General features: G+C 43.4%; 2 protein-coding genes across 2 annotated transcripts; both read left to right on the top strand.

The window, feature by feature from the left end:
* The first annotated feature begins 441 nt into the window (after positions 1-441).
* On the top strand, positions 442-1230 carry LOC146887709 (uncharacterized). Its single transcript, XM_085670354.1, has one exon. The coding sequence runs from the start codon at positions 442-444 to the stop codon at positions 1228-1230; it is 789 nt and encodes a 262-aa protein (XP_085526480.1).
* A 1550-nt stretch (positions 1231-2780) lies between these two features.
* LOC114172426 (uncharacterized) lies at positions 2781-4484 on the top strand. Its single transcript, XM_085670353.1, has 2 exons — positions 2781-3239; positions 3375-4484. The coding sequence occupies exons 1-2, from the start codon at positions 2781-2783 to the stop codon at positions 4482-4484; spliced, it is 1569 nt and encodes a 522-aa protein (XP_085526479.1).
* The last annotated feature ends 19483 nt before the right edge of the window (positions 4485-23967 follow it).

Raw genomic sequence — 23967 nt, 5'->3', positions numbered from 1 at the left:
GATGAGATGGAAGCACTAAGGGAAGAAAACTCCTGCCTTAGGCAGAGAATTGAGACAGATAAGGCGGCTGGGGAGCCGAACCGCCCCCATTCGAGGATGGGGGCCCCTCCTCAGTCGAGGAATGACCCCCCTCCCTATTCAAAACTCGACGTCCATCCTACTGAGGACGAGAGTGAATACAGGCCCACCGCTCCAACCTTGGGTGGCAACTACAGCTCCTTCGCCTCCAGAAGAAATCGCTGCCACCCCTTCGTGGACGGGATAACGGAAACACCTTTACCCCATAAGTGGAAAGCACCAACAGTCACCTATGACGGAACCACCGATCCAGACAAATTTGTGTCCATTTATACCAACCAAGTAAGCCTATACTCCACTGATGACGCGGTGTTATGCAAATCGTTCTCGGTAGCCCTCAGGGCGTCAGCTCTGTAATGGTTCATGAGCCTCCCCCCCTACACTATCGACTCCTTCACCACGCTCACCACTACCTTCAGCACCCAATTTGATACAAGCAGACGACATGATCTAACCACAATCGCCCTCCTCAAACTTAGGCAAGAAGAAGGAGAACCCCTACGAGTTTTCATTGATAGGTTCGGGGCCATCACCATGAAGATCAAGGACCTCACCCCTAACCTCATCCTGATGTACATGATGACCTCTCTCAGGCCGGGACCCTTTGCCGACGAGCTGGCCATGCGCCCCCCCCTGAGTATGCAAGAACTTTGCAAGAGAGCGGCCATGTTTATAAGGGTCGAAGACATGAGACGTTACCAGAACAACGCCCAACCCGCCCCAGCGTGGACAGAAACCAAGAGGACCAACAAAGAGCCCATCCCACGGGACCATAACCGTCCCTCAGAACGCAGACCAGCAAAATTCTTAAATTATGCCCCCCTCAACGCACCCCGGTCCCGCATACTCGATGAAGTCCTACAAGCAGAACTCCTTCCCCCACCCAGGAAGTATCACAACCCGCCCAACGCAGATTTGAGCAAGTATTGTCACTACCACCGCAACAATGGCCACACCACCGACGAATGCGACAACCTGCGAGACAAAATAGAGGAACTCATCCAAGCTGGACATCTAAGGCACTATATAAGAGAAATCGGGGCAGGTCCCCCCAGACCCTGCTACGACAGGAACGATAACAGGCGAGCCGAGCGACGTAATGACCAAAGAACCGAGCGCAGAGAACCCAGGAGAGAGCCAGCCAGAGCATAGAACGCAGAACAAAGGGAACCGCCGCAGCCGCAACCGTGACGAGCAGATGACAGGCCCCCCTACGAGGAACGATCAACACAATATCAGGGGGATTCGCAGGAGGAGGGAGGTCCTCCTCATCGAGAAAGAGGCACCTGAGAGCCGTCCAGCAAATACACGTAGTATCCAACTGAACGCAAAGAAGAATGCCGCCCATCACTTTCTCGGACTCCGATTTCCAGGGAACCGACCCCAACCAAGACGACCCCATGGTCGTAACTGTGGAAGTCGAGAACTTCGCAGTAAAGAAGGTTCTCGTTGATCAAGGGAGCTCCGTAGACATCTTGTATTGGAAAACATTCAACAAGATGCAAATACCCCTCGCTGAATTAACCCCTCACAATGAGCCCATATACGGATTCTCAGGCGAGAGAGTCCCCACCAAAGGGTACATCGACCTTCACACAACGTTCGGAGAGGGAAGACAAACCAAAACCATTCCCATTCGCTACTTGGTCGTCGACGCCCACACGTCCTACAACATCCTCCTTGGCCGCCCATCCATCAACGCGCTGGGTGCCATAGTATCCACCCCGCACCTTGCAATGAAGTTTCCATCCCCGGAGGGCGACATTATCACAGTACATGGCGACCAACGTGCAGCCAGAGAATGCTACGTGGCAAGCCTGAAACTCCCACTCCCACCCCTGATAACCCACAACGTTGAACAATCCCAAGCCCACACCACCCTGAACGGCGATGACTTAGACCCCAGAATAAACTCCGAAGCACGCCTCGAACCCGTGGGGGAAACAAGGCAACTTCCACTCGAACAACAAGGCCATTTCCTCCAAGTGGGAGCTTCCCTTCCCGAAGGAGAGGAAGGCCACATCGAGCAAGTGCTCAGACAAAATGCTGACCTCTTCGCCTAGTTGGCAGGCGATCTCCTCGGTGTTCACCCTAGGATAGCCGCCCACCGGCTATCTATTTTCCCAAATGCAAAACCTGTCTCAGAAAAAAAAGAAGCTTGGAGAAAGTAGGAGACAAGCAGCTATAGCAGAGGCCGAAAAGCTAAAACAGGCCGGCTTTGTCGGTGAAGCCCAATACACGACCTAGCTCGCCAACGTGGTGCTAGTCAAGAAACCCAATGGGAACTGGTGCATGTGTGTAGATTACACGGACCTGAACAAGGCCTGCCCCCGGGATGCTTACCCATTGCCCAGCATAGACAGGCTCGTCGATGGGGCCGCGGGGCATGCCATACTGAGCTTCCTAGACGCTTATTCCGGCTACAACCAAATACCAATGGCTGACGAAGGCAAAATCAAAACCGCGTTCATAACCGAGGAGGCCAACCTTTACTACAAAGTCATGCCCTTTGGTCTCAAAAACACTGGCGCTACATACCAACGATTGATGGATAAAGTTTTCCAACCACTTCTGGGCAAGACGGTAGAGGTATATGTCGACGACATCATCGTCAAGTCCCCCAACGCGTAACAGCACTCCGCGGACCTAGCGCAAGTCTTCAAAGCCTTGCGCACATACAACATTAGACTCAACCCCGAAAAATGCACATTCGGAATAGATGGCGAGAAGTTTCTAGGCTTCATGCTCACGCAGTGAGGGATCGAGGCCAACCCCGAAAAATGTCAAACCATCATCGACATGAGAAGCCCCGCGAATATCAAAGAGGTGCAGCGCCTAGTGGGCAGACTAACCGCCATCTCGCGCTTCCTCCCGAAGCTGGCGGACAAAACCAAACCAATGATCCAACTCCTAAAAAAGTCGACAAAGTTTACCTGGGACGACACCTGCGAACGAAATTTCAACACTTTGAAGCAACTTCTCACCACCCCCCGATCCTGACCAAACCAAACCTTTCCCTCCCCCTTATAATGTACATAGTCGCGTCAACAAACGCCGTCAGCTCCGTGCTCGTCCAAGAAAGGGACAACACCCAACATCCAATATACTTTACAAGCCGCATCCTCCAAGACCCAGAAACACGATATCAAATGGTGGAGAAGGTAGCACTTGCAATCATAACAGCAGCACGTCGTCTGCGACCATACTTCCAATCACACACGATCATCATCAGAACGGACCATCCCATACAAAAAATACTGCAAAAACCCGATTTAGCAGGTCGGCTATCCTCTTAGGCCATCGAACTGTCAGAATTTACTATCCACTACGAACCGCATGGACCTATCCGAGCACAGTGCCTAGCAGACTTCGCCAACGACCTTCAAGAGCAAGCCCCCCATGACACCTGGTGGACCATGCACGTAGACGGCTCCTCAAACCCGCTGGGAGCCGGTGCCGGAATAGTGCTAGAAGGACCCGGCAACGTCCTCATAGAACAATCTCTATGTTTCACCTTCAAAACATCCAACAATCAAGCTGAGTACGAAGCCATCATCGTCGGCCTCAACTTAGCACGAGAAGTCGGCACGCGTAAACTCCTATGCAAGATAGACTCAAAGCTCACCGTAGGACACCTCAATGGCGACTACCAAATCAAAGATCCCACCCTCGCCGTAGTATCCCTGACCGAGCACTTTGACACTTTCCAAATTCAACACGTCCCACGAAGCGACAATACCCAGGCAAACATTCTCTCAAAGCTCGCAAGTACCAAAAAGAAAGGTCGTTACAAGTCACTCCTCCAGCACACCCTAGCTACACCCTCCATTGACCAGCAAAACCAATGCTTAAACATTACTACCTCTAACACCTGGATGGAACCTTTCATCAAATACTTAGAATCAGGAGTCACCCCGCCGAACGAAGAAAAAGGATGGGTCCGGAAAGCGGCGCGATACACCCTAATTGGGGGCGAACTATTCAGAAGAGGCTTCAGCAAGCCCTTGCTCAAGTGCATAACTAGAGAAAAAGCCAACTATATCATACAAGAAATACACCAAGGCATCTGCGGCTACCACTCAAGACCCAAAACCATGGCCGCCAGGATATTACGCGCTAGTTATTACTGGCCCACAATGGACGAAGACTGCACCACATACGTCCAAAAATGCGTTCAATGCCAAAAACACGGACGAATAACACACATGCACCAGGAAGAATTACACCACGTCTCCTCACCATGGCCATTCTCAAAATGGGGAATGGACATAATCGGCCCATTTGCAGCAGGGAAAGGACAGGTCAAGTTCCTTCTCGTCGCGGTCGACTACTTCTCCAAGTGGATCGAAGCAGAACCATTAGCCACTGTCCCAACCGTACCCAAAGTACACGGCCTCGGCCTCTAAAGTCTACGCGTCGTTTCTCTCCTCAAGACTGGAAGGCTGATGTCCCAACCGTACCTAAAGTACACGGCCTCGGCCTCTAAAGTCTACGCGTCGTTTCCCTCCTCAAGACTGGAAGGCTGATGTCCCAACCGTACCCAAAGTATATGGCCTCGGCCTCTGAGCACGCAACCTCAGTGAACCCAAATACCACACACCTTGTATCGGCTACCTCTTCTTCAACATGCGGCCCTTAACGAACACCCAGGCCGCACACTTCTCGATAGACATCCCCTCCCATAGTATGCGACCGCCAAACACACTACGGATCACGTACCTTGTTCTAAAGAATGCCCCTCCTCCCCCAGGCAGCCACCAGCGAACCTCTGAAGCCGCATCCTTTTCCAAAACATCCCCATCAAGGACAAGAGGTCTTCACAGTAACAAATTCCCTAAGCTGCCTATCCTGCACCACAAGTACCCCTACCCAGGACAATCCAAACCCATGACGTAACCATCTCGATCAATAAGATGAAATCAACCATCCGTAGACATTCTCACGACCGAGTACCGGGTACCGCCTACCCCTAAGGGATCTCCTGGTAATTTCCCCCTCAGCACTGGATCCAAGAATAGCCAAGAAGGGAATATTGGGCCAAAAGCCCATCCCAGGTAGGACCCACAGGTAAAAAAAAGGTATAAATAGCACACTACCCTATGCATTGATTACGCATTAAATATTCTCTGTAACCACTGACATCACTCAGCACTGACTTTGGCATCGGAGTATCTTTTGTAGGCACACCTGCACCGTGACCACAACCCCTTGAAGCCAGAAGACTCACCGACTTCCAAACATCAAGATAGTACGCGAGACTTGTGAAGTACAACTCACGAGATCGGATCCCTCGGCCGCGTAACGTAGAAATACAAGAAACTATCAGGGGTTAGCGTCAAATACAACGCTTTACAAATCAGCCTGAAAGCCTGGAGACTCCCCCAACTATTCGAATGGAGTTGCGTAGGTGCCACGTTCAGCTTCCGCAGAACACCCATAGTAAATTCATCAAAGGGGAACCGCACATGCAATTTCATAAACATACATGCATACACATAAAAGAAATCATCCTCCAAACCTTCACGGCCATGGCACACGGCATCCACCCCACTCACCCGCTCAATAGAAACAACATTCGTATCGGCCCCCGTCTCAAACAAATAAACGCTATTCAACCACGACCTAAGAAGCCTCGACCATCGATATTTCGAACAACACTCCCTGACGCCCTCAGCCACCCAGTCATAACCCTCCCTCCTCGGCCAAAGAGACTCGGCATGTTCACTAGCCGGGTCTTCACGCACTTCTCTTTCCACCTCTATATGCAATGACTCGGATGACGTACTCAAAAATTCTAGCTTAAGGCCCCCAAAACTAGCTCCGGAATCACCAGAATTAGAAACATTAGAAGAAGTCGACATACCTCGGCACGCGGCAACAACTGAAGCAAGATGACTACACTTAGAGAATCGCAATAAAACTCCAGAAGCCCAAGGCCCAACCCCCAGAAAAATGCTTCGAAAAACGAACCGTGACAACACAGTGCACCAAACAGTCGCATCTTTTCACTGACCACATTAACTGACATCTGCACCGTTATAGTAAACCTGACACCCTGACACTTCACACCAGCAACCATTCAAACATAGCGGCCCAGACGCACACAGATAGCGGCAAACACAGGTCCAACCATAGCGGCACAGACGCACACAGATAGCGACCAACACAGGTCCAACCATAGCGGCACAGACGCACACAGATAGCGGCCAACGCAGGTCCAACCATAGCGGCACAGACGCACACAGATAGCGGCCAACGCAGGTCCAACCATAGCGGCCAAAACGCACACAGATAGCGGCCAACTCAGGTCCAAACATAGCGGCCCAAGCACACACAGATAGCGGCCAACGCATGTCCAAGCATCGCGGCACAAACGTGTAAAAGTAACAATCCTACTCCAAAAACAATGACCTATAAACATCTTAAGTCTATTGCGTCACCATGCTCCTCTAGACTGGGAGGCTGGTATGCCCACAGAGTATACGACAAGTCCCACAAATGAAAATTGCAAAAAGTAAACGGCCTCGGTCTCTAGAGTCTACGCGTCGTTTCCCTCCTCAAGACTGGAAGGCTGATGTCCCAACCGTACCCAAAGTACACGGCCTCGGCCTCTAAAGTCTACGCGTCGTTTCCCTCCTCAAGACTGGAAGGCTGATGTCCCAACCGTACCCAAAGTACACGGCCTCGGCCTCTAAAGTCTACGCGTCGTTTCCCTCCTCAAGACTGGAAGGCTGATGTCCCAACCGTACCCAAAGTACATGGCCTCAGCCTCTAAAGTCTACGCGTCGTTTCCCTCCTCAAGACTGGAAGGCTGATGTCCCAACCGTACCCAAAGTACACGGCCTCGGCCTCTAAAGTCTACGCGTCGTTTCCCTCCTCAAGACTAGAAGGCTGATGTCCCAACCGTACCCAAAGTACACGGCCTCGGCCTCTGAGCACGCAACCTCAGTGAACCCAAATACCACACACCTTGTATCGGCTACCTCTTCTTCAACATGCGGCCCTTAACGAACTGATGAAGGATTATCTTGTTCCTTTTTAAGAATATTGAATATGGTGTGAGTTGATTAAGAAAGCTAAGTGAAATCCCCACTAGACATTAAGATAGCAAGCTATCTATATGTGAAGGTTCCTTTCACAAAGCTCAAGAGAAGAAGATGATGGATTGATTCAAAATGAAAAGGAAATGGAAAGCACATAAACCATAGAAAACCAAGAACAATTAAAGGAAGAAGAAAACATAAAATGGAAAGGAAAGAAATGGTAAAAATGTGAGAAGCACGCCACTACAAGGCTAGGCTAGAAGCCATGACAACCTTGAAGATGAGTGGATGTGTGCCGCCACTTGCTATGCAAGATAAGGCTTAAAAGTTTCACTCCCAAGGGAGGAAACTCTCACAAATGGTTGAGACACAAGAGTGTTTTTACTTCAAAATGTTCAACCCTTTTACATGTCTAGGAGCAACCCTTATATAGAAGAGTTTAGGGGCCTCTAAGCAAATAAAAGATACCTAAGGATGTCTCTACAAAAACCTAACCCTAGCTTCTAGAAACTAGGTCAAATAAGGTTACAAAAATGAGAGACAAAAGAGCTAACTATGGTGTGTGCAAGGCTAATTTCGTTCTAGCACAAAAGGAGACCAAGAATGTGTCTCATATGTCTCTAGAAAGTGGCCATAGTGTGCTAAAAACAAAGGAGACCAAAGGTACATAGGTACACTTGCTTTATGCCTTTTCTTTATGCTTTATGCCTTTGCTTTACTCTCTCCTCCACATCATTTATGCTCCCCAATCACCATGTGCCACCTAGCATTGCTTTCTTACTCCTAATTAACCTACAAAGCAAATAAACATAGATTAGCATGTTGGCTTAAGTCAAGTCAACTATAGTCAACAAGTCAAACCTAGTCAAAGGTCAACAAGTCAACTAAAGTTGATTCAACTAAGTCAACTTAGGGTATCAAAAATAACAAACATAAATGAAAGGGATGAAGGATTAGTGAACTTCCTTTCTAAACATGCTTAGTCTTCTTAAGCATGTGCCTCCATCCTTGGTTGGGGTCAATCCTTCATCATCCTCCCCTCCTTGGAGAGAATTTGACCACAAATTCTTTAAGCCTTTGTAGATGGAGCTTGACTTGATTTGGGGGAGGATTTGCGTCTCCCTTTTTTAAGCTCTTGTTCCATCCTTTCTAAGGATATTACCCTTAGCTTTGGTTAGGCCATTTTTATTTTCTAGAGTACTCTTCCTCTCTTGCTTGTGCTTTGGGCCTTCCTTTTTGGCTTGGGAAGAGAAGGAAGAGTGATGCACATCTTGCTTTGGAAGAATTTTTTTGTAGGCAAGTAACACCTTAGTGAAAGCTTGCCCATTTTCTTTTTCTTCTTTATCTTTTCTTATTATATTTCTATCCTTATTAACTTCTTGAGGTGATAGAGGTTGTAAAGTGGTCTTTTTCCCATTTATAAAGAAAATGTATTGGTTGGTATGACCATCATGTAAAGATTGTTTATCAAATTGCCATGGCCTACCTAGTAAGATATGTGTGACTTCCATGGGAACAACATCACATAACACCTCATCTTTATAGCTTCCTATAGAGAAGTTAATTAGGACTTGTTTATTGACATCTATTTCTCCCTCTTTACTTATCCAAGCAAGCTTGTAGGGCTTAACATGAGGAATGGTCTCTAAGCTAAGCTTTTCCACCAACCTTGTGCTAGCTACATTGGTACAACTTCCTCCATCAATAATTAGAGAGCAAACCCATTTGTTAATTTTGCATCTAGATTGAAAAATGTTTTCTCTTTGAGTTGGCTTAAGCTCACTTTGATCTTGACCTATCATGCGCCTTAATAACATAGGGTCTTTCTCAAAAATTTTAGTTTTATTAGAGGAAGAAGATTCTTTTGAAAGAGAATGGGGAGATGAGTGTTCACTTTCAACATCATTACTCTTCTTTAAGACCATGGTCCTCTTGGTTGGGCAATTTAAAGCAATGTGATTATAACCCAAACATTTAAAACATTTAATGGAACTTGATCTTGAAGAAGTGGAATGGTGAATGTGATCACTTGGAGATTTACTTTTACTTGGTGGTTCTTGAATAGAGTTAGAAGGGAACTTATCATGTCTCTTTTTATCCTTTCCCTTCCATGAGTGACTAAAGTAGTGGTTGGGTGAGTAACTCTTCCTTGCCCTTCTTTTTCTTTTCAATTGAATTTCAATCCCAAGGGCAAGTGTGAAAACATTTTCAAGAGTGGAGTACTCATACAACTCTACTTGGTCTTGTATGTCTCTCGTAAGACCACTCACAAATCTTTTTATTTTCTCTTTGTTAGTTTCTTTTATTTCAACCCTATGCATTTGAGACTCTAATTCTTTAAAGTACTCACTCACACTCATAGAACCTTGGTGAAGCCTTTGGAGCTTCAAAAGAAGTTCCTTCCTATAGGAGGGAGGAACAAATCTAGCGCGCATAAGAGTTTTAATGTCCATCCAAGAAGCCGCGGGTGGCCCTTGGTCATAATTCTTACAAACTTTATGCCACCAAGTATTGGCATATTCCAAAAATCCTAAAACTACTAGATCAACTTGTGCTTGATCCTTTACATGATTTTCATTGAAAATTTGATCAACTTTAGCTTCCCAATCAAGGAAGATTTTGGGATCACTTCCTCCATAGAACTTAGGAATCTTTGGAGTTTGCTTCTCTTGTGATGGGTTGCGCCTAGAATGCCCTCTTTTCCTAGCCTCTCTTTCTTGCTCCCTAGCTTCAAGCCTTTGAATGTGCTCTTGGATTCTTAGGTCACTTTGCTCCTTGTCTTTTCTCAATTGTTCAAGGGTCTCCTTCCTAGACAACTCCAAATCCCGAAGTAATCTCATCAATGTATTGTTTTTGTTTAGAGTAGGTGCATTTGATGAACTTGCCATGGTTCCTACAACAAAAACACTCAAAGCCAAGACAAAATAAATGAATTAGGAGTTAGACAACATGAAAACCAAGACCAATTCCAACCCAAAATGTAACCCAAGTGTTTAGATCACTCTCCCAAAGTAATAAGGCAAGGTTACACTCAAAGCTCCTCCAAAGGAGTGAAGCAAACACTTTTAAAAACTTGTTCAAAACCTTTCAAATGCAAGGCAAGTGATTCGGCCACAACATCCCAAGAGTTTCAAGAAAAGAAAACTACTAAGACAAAACAAAGAACACCTAGTGACAAGCAAGAAAAGCACAAAAACAAGGAAAGCTAAACTCTAAAGAAGAAAAGTTTGAGACAAAACTTTTAACAAGACTAAAACAAGAAAAGCACATTTTAAAGACTCTATGGAAAGCGCTTAACAAGCATCTTCAAGTCTTAAATCATGCATACACCAAGAAAGATCATAACCAAGTTTAAGCATGGAACTAATTAGCCAATATCACCCAATTCTCAAGTATGAAAACTAGTAGCATAACACCTAGTGAAAAACACACTTTTAGTTCACCAAGGAGCAAGGTTGCTCTCGGTTTTTAGGCAAAAATTGGTGCAAATTTTTCTTCTTTCACAACTAGTTTCATAAAATGGTGAGAAAGAGTTTTAGGTGGCTTGGACACTTAGTTCCTCAAGTTTTAGGCCAAAATCAATTTCATGGAGCATACATCAAGCAAGACATAAAGTGAAAGCAAGATTCAAATACTTGGAAAAACAAGAATAAGAAAACTTCAAGCTAACATATGACATATGACTCAAGCAAAAGTTAGGCACATTTAAAGACTCAAACATGACATACACAAAGACACAAACATGTAGCTATCATGCATTTAAACTCATGGATTTGAGGCTCAAAGACTAAGCATCAAAAGACATGTTATCCAACCACATTTAGGAGCAAAAAAGTCACAAAACCGAAGCCAAAATTGCCACAACATAACCTGAAAACGTTGTTTTTCGTATTCTCGGCAGCTCTGACCTTTGCTCACTCATTTGATCATAACTCTCTCCACAGAACTCCAAATGCGTTAATTCTTTTTTTGTTGGAAACTAGACTCACAGAGCTTTCTTTTGATATAAAGACCGTAATTTTTGGATCACTGAGCAGGTGCAGTTTAATCTTTTAAAATCGTGAACAGTTTCTGCCAGCATTATTTTTGTTTGCAATGGAAATGGATTTGAACCATACAAAGATAGCTACAACAAGACAAGGTTAGAACATGAAAACACCATATTCAAGGACAACCAAAGCTCTAGATACCAAATGATGAAGGATTATCTTGTTCCTTTTTAAGAATATTGAATATGGTGTGAGTTGATTAAGAAAGCTAAGTGAAATCCCCACTGGACATTAAGATAGCAAGCTATCTATATGTGAAGGTTCCTTTCACAAAGCTCAAGAGAAGAAGATGATGGATTGATTCAAAATGAAAAGGAAATGGAAAGCACATAAACAATAGAAAACCAAGAACAATTAAAGGAAGAAGAAAACATAAAATGGAAAGGAAAGAAATGGTAAAAATGTGAGAAGCACGCCACTACAAGGCTAGGCTAGAAGCCATGACAACCTTGAAGATGAGTGGATGTGTGCCGCCACTTGCTATGCAAGATAAGGCTTAAAAGTTTCACTCCCAAGGGAGGAAACTCTCACAAATGGTTGAGACACAAGAGTGTTTTTACTTCAAAATGTTCAACCCTTTTACATGTCTAGGAGCAACCCTTATATAGAAGAGTTTAGGGGCCTCTAAGCAAATAAAAGATACCTAAGGATGTCTCTACAAAAACCTAACCCTAGCTTCTAGAAACTAGGTCAAATAAGGTTACAAAAATGAGAGACAAAAGAGCTAACTATGGTGTGTGCAAGGCTAATTTCGTTCTAGCACAAAAGGAGACCAAGAATGTGTCTCATATGTCTCTAGAAAGTGGCCATAGTGTGCTAAAAACAAAGGAGACCAAAGGTACATAGGTACACTTGCTTTATGCCTTTTCTTTATGCTTTATGCCTTTGCTTTACTCTCTCCTCCACATCATTTATGCTCCCCAATCACCATGTGCCACCTAGCATTGCTTTCTTACTCCTAATTAACCTACAAAGCAAATAAACATAGATTAGCATGTTGGCTTAAGTCAAGTCAACTATAGTCAACAAGTCAAACCTAGTCAAAGGTCAACAAGTCAACTAAAGTTGATTCAACTAAGTCAACTTAGGGTATCAAAAATAACAAACATAAATGAAAGGGATGAAGGATTAGTGAACTTCCTTTCTAAACATGCTTAGTCTTCTTAAGCATGTGCCTCCATCCTTGGTTGGGGTCAATCCTTCATCACGACCGAGTACCGGGTACCGCCTACCCCTGAGGGATCTCCTGGTAATTTCCCCCTCAGCACTGGATCCAAGAATAGCCAAGAAGGGAATATTGGGCCAAAAGCCCATCCTAGGTAGGACCCACAGGTAAAAAAAAGGTATAAATAGCACACTACCCTATGCATTGATTACGCATTAAATATTCTCTGTAACCACTGACATCACTCAGCACTGACTTTGGCATCGGAGTATCTTTTGCAGGCACACCTGCGTCGTGACCACAACCCCTTGAAGCCAGAAGACTCACCTGACTTCCCAACATCAAGATAGTACGCGAGACTTGTGAAGTACAACTTGGTCCCATAAGAACAGCCACCATCACGGCCAACCAAGTCCAGCGCTTCGTTTGGAAAACCATCATCTACCGCTACGGAATCCCCCACACAATCATAACCGACAATGGTCGCCAGTTCATAGACAAGGGCCTCGCCGACTTCTACCGCAACCTAAACGTTACCCACATAACAAGCTCCGTCGAACACCCTCAAACCAACAGCCAAGCTGAGGCCGCCAACAAGATCATCCTTAGGCAATTAAAGAAACGCTTAGATGGAGCCAAAGGCAAATGGCCAGATGAATTGCTCGAAGTACTATGGGCATATAGGTGCATCCCCCAATCTTCGACCCACGAAGCACCGTATACTCTAGTGTACGGAACAGACGCCGTCATTCCGGTAGAAATCGGGGAACCCTCAATCCGACAACAACACCACGACACACAGTTAAATGCCGATTGCATGGCTACACACCTCGATCTTCTTTACGAGACAAGAGAAAAGGCACGAATCCGGGACTTAGCGACCAAATTGAGGGCAGCAAGAAGATACAACTCCAAGCTGAAATCGCGTTCTTTTCACAAAGGGGACCTCGTGTAGAGAATGGCCAGCAAAGCCCGCAAGCACGAAGGCAAGTTCTCACCCAACTGGGAAGGACCTTTCCGAGTACTTAAAGAGGTCGGCAAGGGAGCCTATCGCCTGGAAAAACTATCCGGAAAGCCGCTTCCCAACACTTGGAACATCTCCCACCTTAAATTCTATTTTAGTTGAACCACACTTGTAATCCGATGCACTCTTTCCTACCCCGGCATTTTTCCCTAAGGAGGGTTTTAGCCAGGAAGGTTTTAATGAGGCATCACCTATCAATGAAATACAAGTTTATGCATATCTTCTTCACAACAACTCCCAGCCACTACTCTAAGTGCCGCTGGTCGAACGAATTAATTCCCAGCCACTACTCTAAGTGTCGCTGGTCGAACTAACTAACTCCCAGCCACTACTCTAAGTGTCGCTGGTCGAACGAACTAACTCCCAGCCACTACTCTAAGTGCCACTGGTCGAACAAATTAACTCCCAGCCACTACTCTAAGTGTCGCTGGTCGAACGAACTAATTCCCAGCCACTATTCTTGAATGTTGCTGGTCGAACGAATTAACTATTCCTAGCCAATACTCCAAGTCCTGTGTCGTTAAGCGAAAAAAGGTAAACAATCCTACCCACCAATCCAAAGTACCGCCGGTCGATAACCGCAACCGTGGCCGGCTGCTAACACAAGCACTGCGTGATTTAACAAACACACGCCAATAAATCAAAAAAGCGCATGTTACCGCACTTTGAAATTAAATTTACCATGCCTAACTAGCACAACCAGATCCCAAAACAAAAATATACGTTAATGATAACACGGTCATTTCCATAAATTTCGAAAATATACATTACAATGATAATATTTCGGTCCCCAGGATTCCATGCAGGCACATTCGCCCTAAAAGCAAACCGGCAACACGCCGACAAAACAAATTATAATCTGTCCCCATGAGCGTACAAAAAACAAACAAAACAAGTTTCGGTGTCCTCGCCCCCAATATCTAGACTAATGTTACTCTTCAACTTCATCCACCTCCTCACTCGCCGCGTCCTCTTCCGCGCCCTCGGCTTCCTCGTCGGCAACCTCCACCTGCCCCACCACCCCATCAACCGTGGTGGCTGCTGGAGTCGTCATCACGGTATCCTCATTTGCAATTGTGGCCGCCTCCTTCTCAGCTTTGAGCTGGCTAATTTCTGCAACATCCAACATGCGGTCATCATACACATCCAGATTTACGTTAAAGCGGCAGTCCGTCACAGACACTTCCCGATACAAGAACTCGGCTTGCCTCAAGGCCTTATGGAAACCATTAACGTGTTCATTATACACGGCTTGCTGAAGACCAAACACTTCGCTAGCAGCTTCTTCAGCAGCAGCGTCTTTGGCGGCATTCACCCCATCCAACTCCATTTGCTTAGCCTTCAATTTTTTCTCCAAACCCACAACACTCCCCTCCAATTTCTTTACCTCAGCCTCCAACTTCATCTTCTCATCCGCCCACGCCACTTGTTCGCGATCCCTCTGGACCTTCAATGCAGCAACTTCCTCGGCCAATTTTTTCTTATCACCCGCAACCAGCTCCTCTTGCAGCAAAGTCGCCACCCGCCGACTCAACACCATACCGCGCGCCAAATACTCACTCATAGCCCGCATAGTCAACCCCGGATCAGCAGCCTCCACGACCGCCACCTCCTCGTCACTCAACTTGAGCTCCACCCCCTTCCTCATTTGAATCTTCGTTTTCTCAAAGCCGCCAAGATCAGGATTGCTCGACCCAACACCCCCAGTCTTCGCAAGAGCCCTCAACCTCTTACGGTCCTTCCTAACCCCCTTCATCTTAGAAGGAGCCAGTCTCTTGGCAACAGGAGGTCGGTAAGTATCCACAACCGGACCTGCGAGATTCGGAGCCTGCGACTGCCCCTCCCCCTTCGCGGCATTCGCCATCTGGTCTCTAATCTTGGCAAATAGGTCCACTTCTCCACCAACCTTTTTCGCGTGGTGAGCCATCACACCTGCACAAAACCAAATTTTTCAGATTAGTCCAACACAGAACCAGCAACGATATCAAAACATACCGCATAAGTCGTGACCAGGATTGTCTATCAAATAACAGCAAACAACCCATTTCCCCGGCACCCTAACCGGCAACATCTCCAACACCTCCACCACTCTCCGGCTATCCACATCCAAGGCCTCCTTAGCCAACGCATCCCTACGCACCGGCGCACTCGTCCAATAAAAGGGAAATTTGGGCCGCCCCCCATCATCATAATATAACAACCTCCCGGCAGGCAACACCCGCACTCGAAAGAACCCATCCTTAAACTTCTTAAACGACTGCGTGAAGCCATCTAACAAGCTAATCTTCGCCCTGCCGACCAAAGACACCCATGACAGCGGATCCCTTGGACGCGTGACGTAAAAGTACAAAAAACTCTCGGGAGTCGGCGTCAAATAAAGCGCCTTACAAATCAGCCAGAAAGCTTGCAAACTCCCCCAACTGTTAGGATGCAACTGCGTCGGCACAACATTTAACAGCCGCAGAACCCCCATCGTGAACTCGTCCAATGGCAATCGAACATGAAGCTTTGTGAACATGCACGCGTACATGTAGAAAAAATCACCTTCCAACCCCTCGCGACCATGGCACACAGCCTCCACAGCACTCACCCTCTCAATAGCCACCATATTAGGATCTGCCCCCCTTTCAAACAGATAGATGCTGTTCATCCAAGATCTAAGCAACCTAGACCAACGATACTTTGAAGAGCACAACCTCACCCCCTCAGCCACCCACCCGTACCCACCCCTTCTCGGCCAGAGCGACTCTGCATGCTCATTAGCCAGATCTTCACGCACCTCCCGCTCAACCTCAACATGCAACGTCTCTGACGAACTCAAGAACTCTAATCGTAGTCCACCAAAACTCGCCCCCGAATCACCACAATTCGAACCACTAGAAGACGTGTCGACATACCTCAAAGCCGGTCAAATAGAAGACGGCACACGAACACCAACAAACGCCCAGGCAGCAACACAGCAAGCACAACGAAACTAGGAACTAAGAGCAACGAAAAATGACAAGTGAATCCACTACTATTTAAAGAACTTAGCCAAAACCCTTCACCTCCCACCAAAACCCCCATCAAAGCCCAAGGCCCAGCCACCAAAAATTGCCTCGAAAAACCAACTCTGACACCAACCAAGCTAACCAACAGTCACGTCTTTTCACCTAACCTAACCCCTGACCAAATGTCAGATCAAACAGTGCCACCCCCTAACACCTCGTAAAAGATATCGGCTCAACTATCACAACAACGTGGCCGCTAACCACTACAGACAGCGGCACGTTACCCCATTCAAATAGTCTACACGTCACTTCTTGCCTCTAGACTGGGAGGCCGGTATGCTCACATGGTACACGGCCAAAGACCACAAATGAAATTTGCAAAATAGTCTACACGTCACTTCTTGCCTCAAGACCGGGAGGCCCGTATGCTCACATGGTACACGGCCAAAGACCACAAATGAAATTTACAAAATAGTCTACACGTCACTTCTTGCCTCTAGACTGGGAGGTCGGTATGCTCACATGGTACACGGCCAAAGACCACAAATGAAATTTGCAAAATAGTCTACATGTCACTTCTTGCCTCTAGACTAGGAGGCTGATGTCCCAACCATACCCAAGTAGACGGCCCCTAGAGAGCACAATGGCCGCCTACCACGTAGAAACGCCTTCGCACAGAACCAGACGACCCCCAGAGAGCACAATGGCCGCCTACCACGCAGAAACGCCTTCGCACAGAACCAGACGGCCCCAGAGAGCACAATAGCCGCCTAACACGCAAGAACCCCTCCATATGGAGAACACGGCCCCCACCTAGCTCCACACCCCCTTGTTAAACCACACGGCCTACACACCAAAACCCGATGGCCGGTTACCACGCGAAAGGCACCTTTACAAAAGAAAGCCACCCTCGACGCATCTCGTGGCCGAGTACCGGACACCGCCAACATCTGAAGGACCCCTTGGTAAATTCTCCCCTTTTACACTGGATCCAAGAATGGCTAAAAAAGGAATATTGGGCCAGAAAGCCCATCCCAGGTAGGACCCACAGGTAAAAAGGTATAAATAGCACACTGTTCCATGCATTCATTACGCATTAATTATTCTCTGAAACCCTGACATCACTAATGCTGACTTAGGCATCAGAGTGTCTTTTGCAGGTCCCCTGCGCCGCCCTCTGGCCCTCCTTTCAACAGGAGAAGACTGACCCCGAGAAGACGTACAAGACCCTTGGCTGATTTATGGACTACAGACCTCTGTCCCATTAGAACAGAAAGAATAGAACAAGAAGTAAAATAAACTGCAGAAGGAAGGGAAAATAAAGAAAAAGAAATGGAACTAGAGAAAGTTTATACGTCAATGTTTTTTTTGCTACAGTATGTGATGTCATTTTATAGGAACAAGAGGATAAGCATGTGAATGAAACACACCAACTTCCATGTTTAAAAAAGAAGCTTGTTCATAGTGCTTTATTATGCATTTAATCTGTCGATAAGAAGCAAATTCGTCAAACACAATGCATGGAATTATTTATTGTTACATATAAGGGTGGGGTACTGTTGCTAAGAAATGTTATCGACGGAATGCAACCATTGGAAAGTAACAAATATCAAGTTGAATTTGATCCTGGAAGAAGAGAATTAGTTTCAACTTGTGAAAAAATAAAAGTCCTTGACAATATCATAATAAACTTACATTAAAACTGGTGTCTTAAGATTCAGAACAAATCTTCTTGAAGAAGGAAGGTATGATGTGAATTGCATATGGGTCAAATGGAGGATGACTAATGCGCCGTGCTGATGAAATTTCTTTTATTTAAATAAGGGCCCAATGCTTTGTAAAATTGCCTGACCAAATTGTGTTTGTGCTTAACTAATTAATGGGCTTTAGTTTTGCTTTATCTTCAAGTTGAAATAAGGGTCCATATGCCAACTTAAGAACCAACCTTTGGATGATCAAGAGGACCTTTGCTCAAAATTTGTGGATGACTTTTGGTACCCTTAATTTCAGTTACAATCAACCATTAAGGAGCGCATCGTCATTAGTTTGAGTGGATCATTAATTAACAGCTTTAAGCGGAATGATATTGAAATTTATGTGTGTTTTGTAATTCTGATGGTTAAAGCTCGTATATAAGTTGAACCATTTTCATCAATGAAGGCAAGCTGAGTTTTATTCAGAAAATAAACGAGTTTTATCTCATCTATCTTAGTGAGAGTGATTCTCCTAAGTTCTTGAGTGATTCAAGAATCGATGAGTTGAATCAAAGGTCCTTTATCCCTTTGTGTGTTTCAACTCTTAGGTTTATCTTCCATTCTTGGAAGTGTGATGGCTATCAATTTCCGTTCCATCTTCTTTTATGTTTCTATTTATTCGTTTTAAATAATTTCTCAAATTTCTTGCTTGTTAGCATTCCAAGAATGATAGATCAGTCAAACGAATCGAACCCTCTGGATTCACATCATTTGGTATTCAGAGCCTGGCTATCTAGATTTGGAATAGGAAAGGAAGTTTATTATACAAAGTGTTTAACCGAAGGCCATCCATGTTTAGTTTCATTCGATTACAAAAGCGAAAACAAGGTTGTGAGCCAAAGAATGGTGGAGAAACTCCAGTTACCAGCAACCTTTCATCTGGATCAAGCATGGATCAAATTCAGTACATGGCAATGTATGAAAGAAGTATTATGTGATATTGCTCCGATGGACTCTTGTCATCTTCTTTTAGGATTGGCATGGCTTCGTTTTAAATCACTCCATCTTGATGAATGTTCCCTTTATTTTAGGCATGAGGGACATCAAAAGAAGTAGAAATTTATGACACCAAGACAAGTCAGGAAGGATCAACGTACGCTAAAGAAGAAAAAGGAAAAGAAAGAATGGAACAAGAAGTAAAATAAATTACAGAAGGAAGGGAAAATAAAGAAAAAGAAATGGAACTAGAGAAAGTTTATTCGTCAATGTTTTTTCTTCTACAGTTGGTGATGTCATTATACAGGAACTAAAGGATAAGCATGTGAATGAAACACACCAACTTCCATGTTTAAAAAGGAAGCTTGTTCGTAGTGCTTTATTATGCATTTGGTCCGTCGATAAGAAGCAAATTCGTCAAACACAATGCATGGAATTATTTATTGTTACATATCAAGGTGGATGACTTTTGGTAGCCTTAATTTCAGTTGCAATCAACCATTAAGTAGCGCATCGTCATTAGCTTGAGTGGATCATTAATTAATAGCTTTAAGCGGGATGATATTGAAATTTATGTGTGTTTTGTAATTCTGATGGTTAAAGCTCCTATATAAGTTGAACCATTTTCATCAATGAAGGCAAGCTGAGTTTTATTCAGAAAATAAACGAGTTTTATCTCATCTATCTTAGTGAGAGTGATTCTCCTAAGTTCTTGAGTGATTCAAGAATCCATGAGTTTAATCAAAGATCCTTTATCCCTTTGTGTGTTCAACTCTTAGGCTTATCTTCCATTTTCGGAAGTGTGATGTCTATCAATTTCCGTTCCATCTTCTTTTATGTTTCCATTTTCTCGTTTTAAATAATTTCTCAAATTTCTTGCTTGTTAGCATTCCAATAATGATAGATCAGTCAAACGAATCGAACCCTGTGGATTCACATCATTTGGTATTCAGAGCCTCGCTATCTAGATTTGGAATAGGAAAGGAAGTTTATTATACAAAGTGTTTAACCGAAGGCCATCCATGTTTAGTTGCATTCGATTACGGAAGCGAAAACAATGTTGTGAGCCAAAGATTGGTGGAGAAACTCCAGTTACCAGCAACCTTTCATCTGGATCAAGCATGGATCAAATTCAGTACATGGCAATGTGTGAAAGAAGTATTATGTGATATGGCTCCCATGGACTCTTGTCATCTACTTTTGGGATGGGGCATGGCTTCGTTTTAAAACACTCCATCTTGATGAACGTTCCCTTTATTTGAGGCATGAGGGACATCAAAAGAAGTAGAAATTTATGACACAAAGACAAGTCAGTAAGGATCAACATAGGCTGAAGGAGAAAACAGAAAAAGAAAGAATAGAAAAAGAAGTAATATAAACTGCAGAGGGAAGGGAAAATAAAGAAAAATAAATGGAACTAGAGAAAGTTTATTCGTCAATGTTTTTTCTTCTACAGTTTGTGATGTCATTTTACAGGAACAAAAGGATAAGCATGTGAATGAAACACACCAACTTCCATGTTTAAAAAGGAAGCTTGTTCATAGTGCTTTATTATGCATTTGGTCTGTCGATAAGAAGCAAATTCGTCAAACACAATGCATGGAATTATTTATTGTTACATATCAAGGTGGATGACTTTTGGTAGCCTTAATTTCAGTTACAATCAACCATTAAGTAGCGCATCGTCATTAGCTTGAGTGGATCATTAATTAATAGCTTTAATCGGGTTGTAATTGAAATTTATGTGTCTTTTGTAATTCTGATGGTTAAAGCTCCTATATAAGTTGAACCATTTTCATCAATGAAGGCAAGCTGAGTTTTATTCAGAAAATAAACGAGTTTTATCTCATCTATCTTAGTGAGAGTGATTGTCCCAAGTTCTTGAGTGATTCAAGAATCCATGAGTTTAATCAAAGGTCCTTTATCCCTTTGTGTGTTTCAACTCTTAAGCTTATCTTCCATTCTTATTAGTGTGATGTCTATCAATTTCCGTTCCATCTTCTTTTATGTTTCCATTTTCTCGTTTTAAATAATTTCTCAAATTTCTTGCTTGTTAGCATTCCAAAATTGATAGATCGGTCAAACGAATCGAACCATGTGGATTCACATAATTTGGTATTCAGAGCCTAGTTATCTAGATTTGGAATAGAAAAGGAAGTTTATTATACAAAGTGTTTAACCGAAGGCCATCCATATTTAGTTGCATTCGATTACGGAAGCGAAAACAATGTTGTGAGCCAAAGATTGGTGGAGAAACTCCAGTTACCAACAACCTTTCATCTGGATCAAGCATGGATCAAATTCAGTACATGGCAACGTATGAAAGAAGTATTATGTCATACTGCTCACATGGACTATTGTCATCTTCTTTTAGGATGGGCATGGATTCGTTTTAAATCACTCCATCTTGATGAACGTTCCCTTAATTTGAGGCATGAGGGACATCAAAAGAAGTAGAAATTTATGACACAAAGACAAGTCAGTAAGGATCAACATAGGCTGAAGGTGAAAACAGAAGAAGAAAGAATAGAAAAAGAAGTAATATAAACTGCAGAGGGAAGGGAAAATAAAGAAAAATAAATGGAACTAGAGAAAGTTTATTCGTCAATGTTTTTTCTTCTACAGTTTGTGATGTCATTTTACAGGAACAAAAGGATAAGCATGTGAATGAAACACACCAATTTCCATGTTTAAAAAGGAAGCTTGTTCATAGTGCTTTATTATGCATTTGGTCCGTCGATAAGAAGCAAATTCGTCAAACACAATGCATGGAATTATTTATTGTTACATATCAAGGTGGATGACTTTTGGTAGCCTTAATTTCAGTTACAATCAACCATTAAGTAGCGCATCGTCATTAGCTTGAGTGGATCATTAATTAATAGCTTTAATCGGGTTGTAATTGAAATTTATGTGTCTTTTATAATTCTGATGGTTAAAGCTCCTATATATGTTGAACCATTTTCATCAATGCAGGCAAGCTGAGTTTTATTCAGAAAATAAACGAGTTTTATCTATCTATCTTAGTGAGAGTGATTCTCCTAAGTTCTTGAGTGATTCAAGAATCCATGAGTTTAATCAAAGGTCCTTTATCCCTTTATGTGTTTCAACTCTTAGGCTTATCTTCCATTCTTGGAAGTGTGATGTCTATCAATTTCCGTTCCATCTTTTTTTATGTTTCTATTTATTCGTTTTAAATAATTTCTCAAATTTTTTGCTTGTTGACATTCCAACAATGATAGATCAGTCAAACGAATCGAACCCTGTGGATTCACAACATTTGGTATTCAGAGCCTGGCTATCTAGATTTGGAATAGGAAAGGAAGTTTATCATACAAAGTGTTTAACCGAAGGCCATCCATGTTTAGTTGCATTCGATTACGGAAGCGAAAAAAATGTTGTGAGCCAAAGATTGGTGGAGAAACTCCAGTTACCAGCAACCTTTTATCTGGATCAAGCATGGATCAAATTCAGTACATGGCAATGTATGAAAGAAGTATTATGTGATATTGCTCCCATGGACTCTTGTCATCTTCTTTTAGGATGGGCATGGCTTCATTTTAAATCACTCCATCTTGATGAACGTTCCTTTTATTTGAGGCATGAGGGACATCAAAAGAATTAGAAATTTATGACACCAAGACAAGTCAGTAAGGATCAACGTAGGCTGAAGGAGAAAAAGTAAAAGAAAGAATAGAACAAGAAATAATATAAACTGCAGAAGGAAGGGAAAATAAAGAAAAAGAAATGGAACTAGAGAAAGTTTATTCGTCAATGTTTTTTCTTCTACAGTTTGTGATGTCATTTTACAGGAACAAAAGGATAAGCATGTGAATGAAACACACCAACTTCCATGTTTAAAAAGGAAGCCTGTTCATAGTGCTTTATTATGCATTTGGTCCGTCGATAAGAAGCAAATTCGTCAAACACAATGCATCGAATTATTTATTGTTACATATCAAGGTGGGTTACTGTTGTCAAGAAATGTTATCGACGGATTGCAATCATTGGAAAGTAACAAATATCAAGTTGAATTTGATCCTGGAAGAAGAGAATTAGTTTCAACTTGTGAAAAAATAAAAGTCCTTCACAAGATCATAATAAACTTACATGAAAACTAGTGTCTTAAGATTCGGGACAAATCTTCTCGAAGAAGGAGGGTATTATATGAATTGCATATGGGTCAAATGGAGGATGACTAATGCGCCGTGTTGATGCAGTTTCTTTTATTGTAAAATTGGCTGACCAAATTATGTTTGTGCTTAACCAATTAATGGGCTTTAGTTTTGCTTTATCTTCAAGTTGAAATAAGGGTCCATATGCCAACTTAAGAACCAACCTTTGGAAGATTAAGAGGACCTTTGCTGAAAGTTTATGGATGACTTTTGGTAGACTTAAATTCAGTTACAATCAACCATTAAGTAGCGGATCGTCATTGGCTTGAGTGGATCATTAATTAATAGCTTTAATCGGGTTGTAATTGAAATTTATGTGTCATTTGTAATTCTGATGGTTAAAGCTCCTATATAAGTTGAACCATTTTCATCAATTAAGGCAAGCTGAGTTTTATTCAGAAAATAAACGAGTTTTATCTCATCTATCTTAGTGAGAGTGATTCTCCTAAGTTCTTTAGTGATTCAAGAATCCATGAGTTTAATCAAAGGTCCTTTATCCCTTTGTGTGTTTCGACTCTTAGGCTTATCTTCCATTCTCGGAAGTGTGATGTCTATCAATTTCCGTTCCATCTTCTTTTATGTTTCCATTTTCTCGTTTTAAATAAATTCTCAAATTTCTTGCTTATTACCATTCCAACTATGATAGATCAGTCAAACGAATCGAACCCTGTGGATTCACATCATTTGGTATTCAGAGTCTGGCTATCTAGATTTGGAATAGGAAAGGAAGTTTATTATACAAAGTGTTTAACC

Source organism: Vigna unguiculata, chromosome 3 (assembly GCF_037176805.1).
Source record: "Vigna unguiculata cultivar grain cowpea cultivar isolate G323 ecotype 2 chromosome 3, ASM3717680v1, whole genome shotgun sequence".
Lineage (NCBI taxonomy): Eukaryota > Viridiplantae > Streptophyta > Magnoliopsida > Fabales > Fabaceae > Vigna > Vigna unguiculata.
This window is presented reverse-complemented; position numbering and strand designations above follow the sequence as displayed.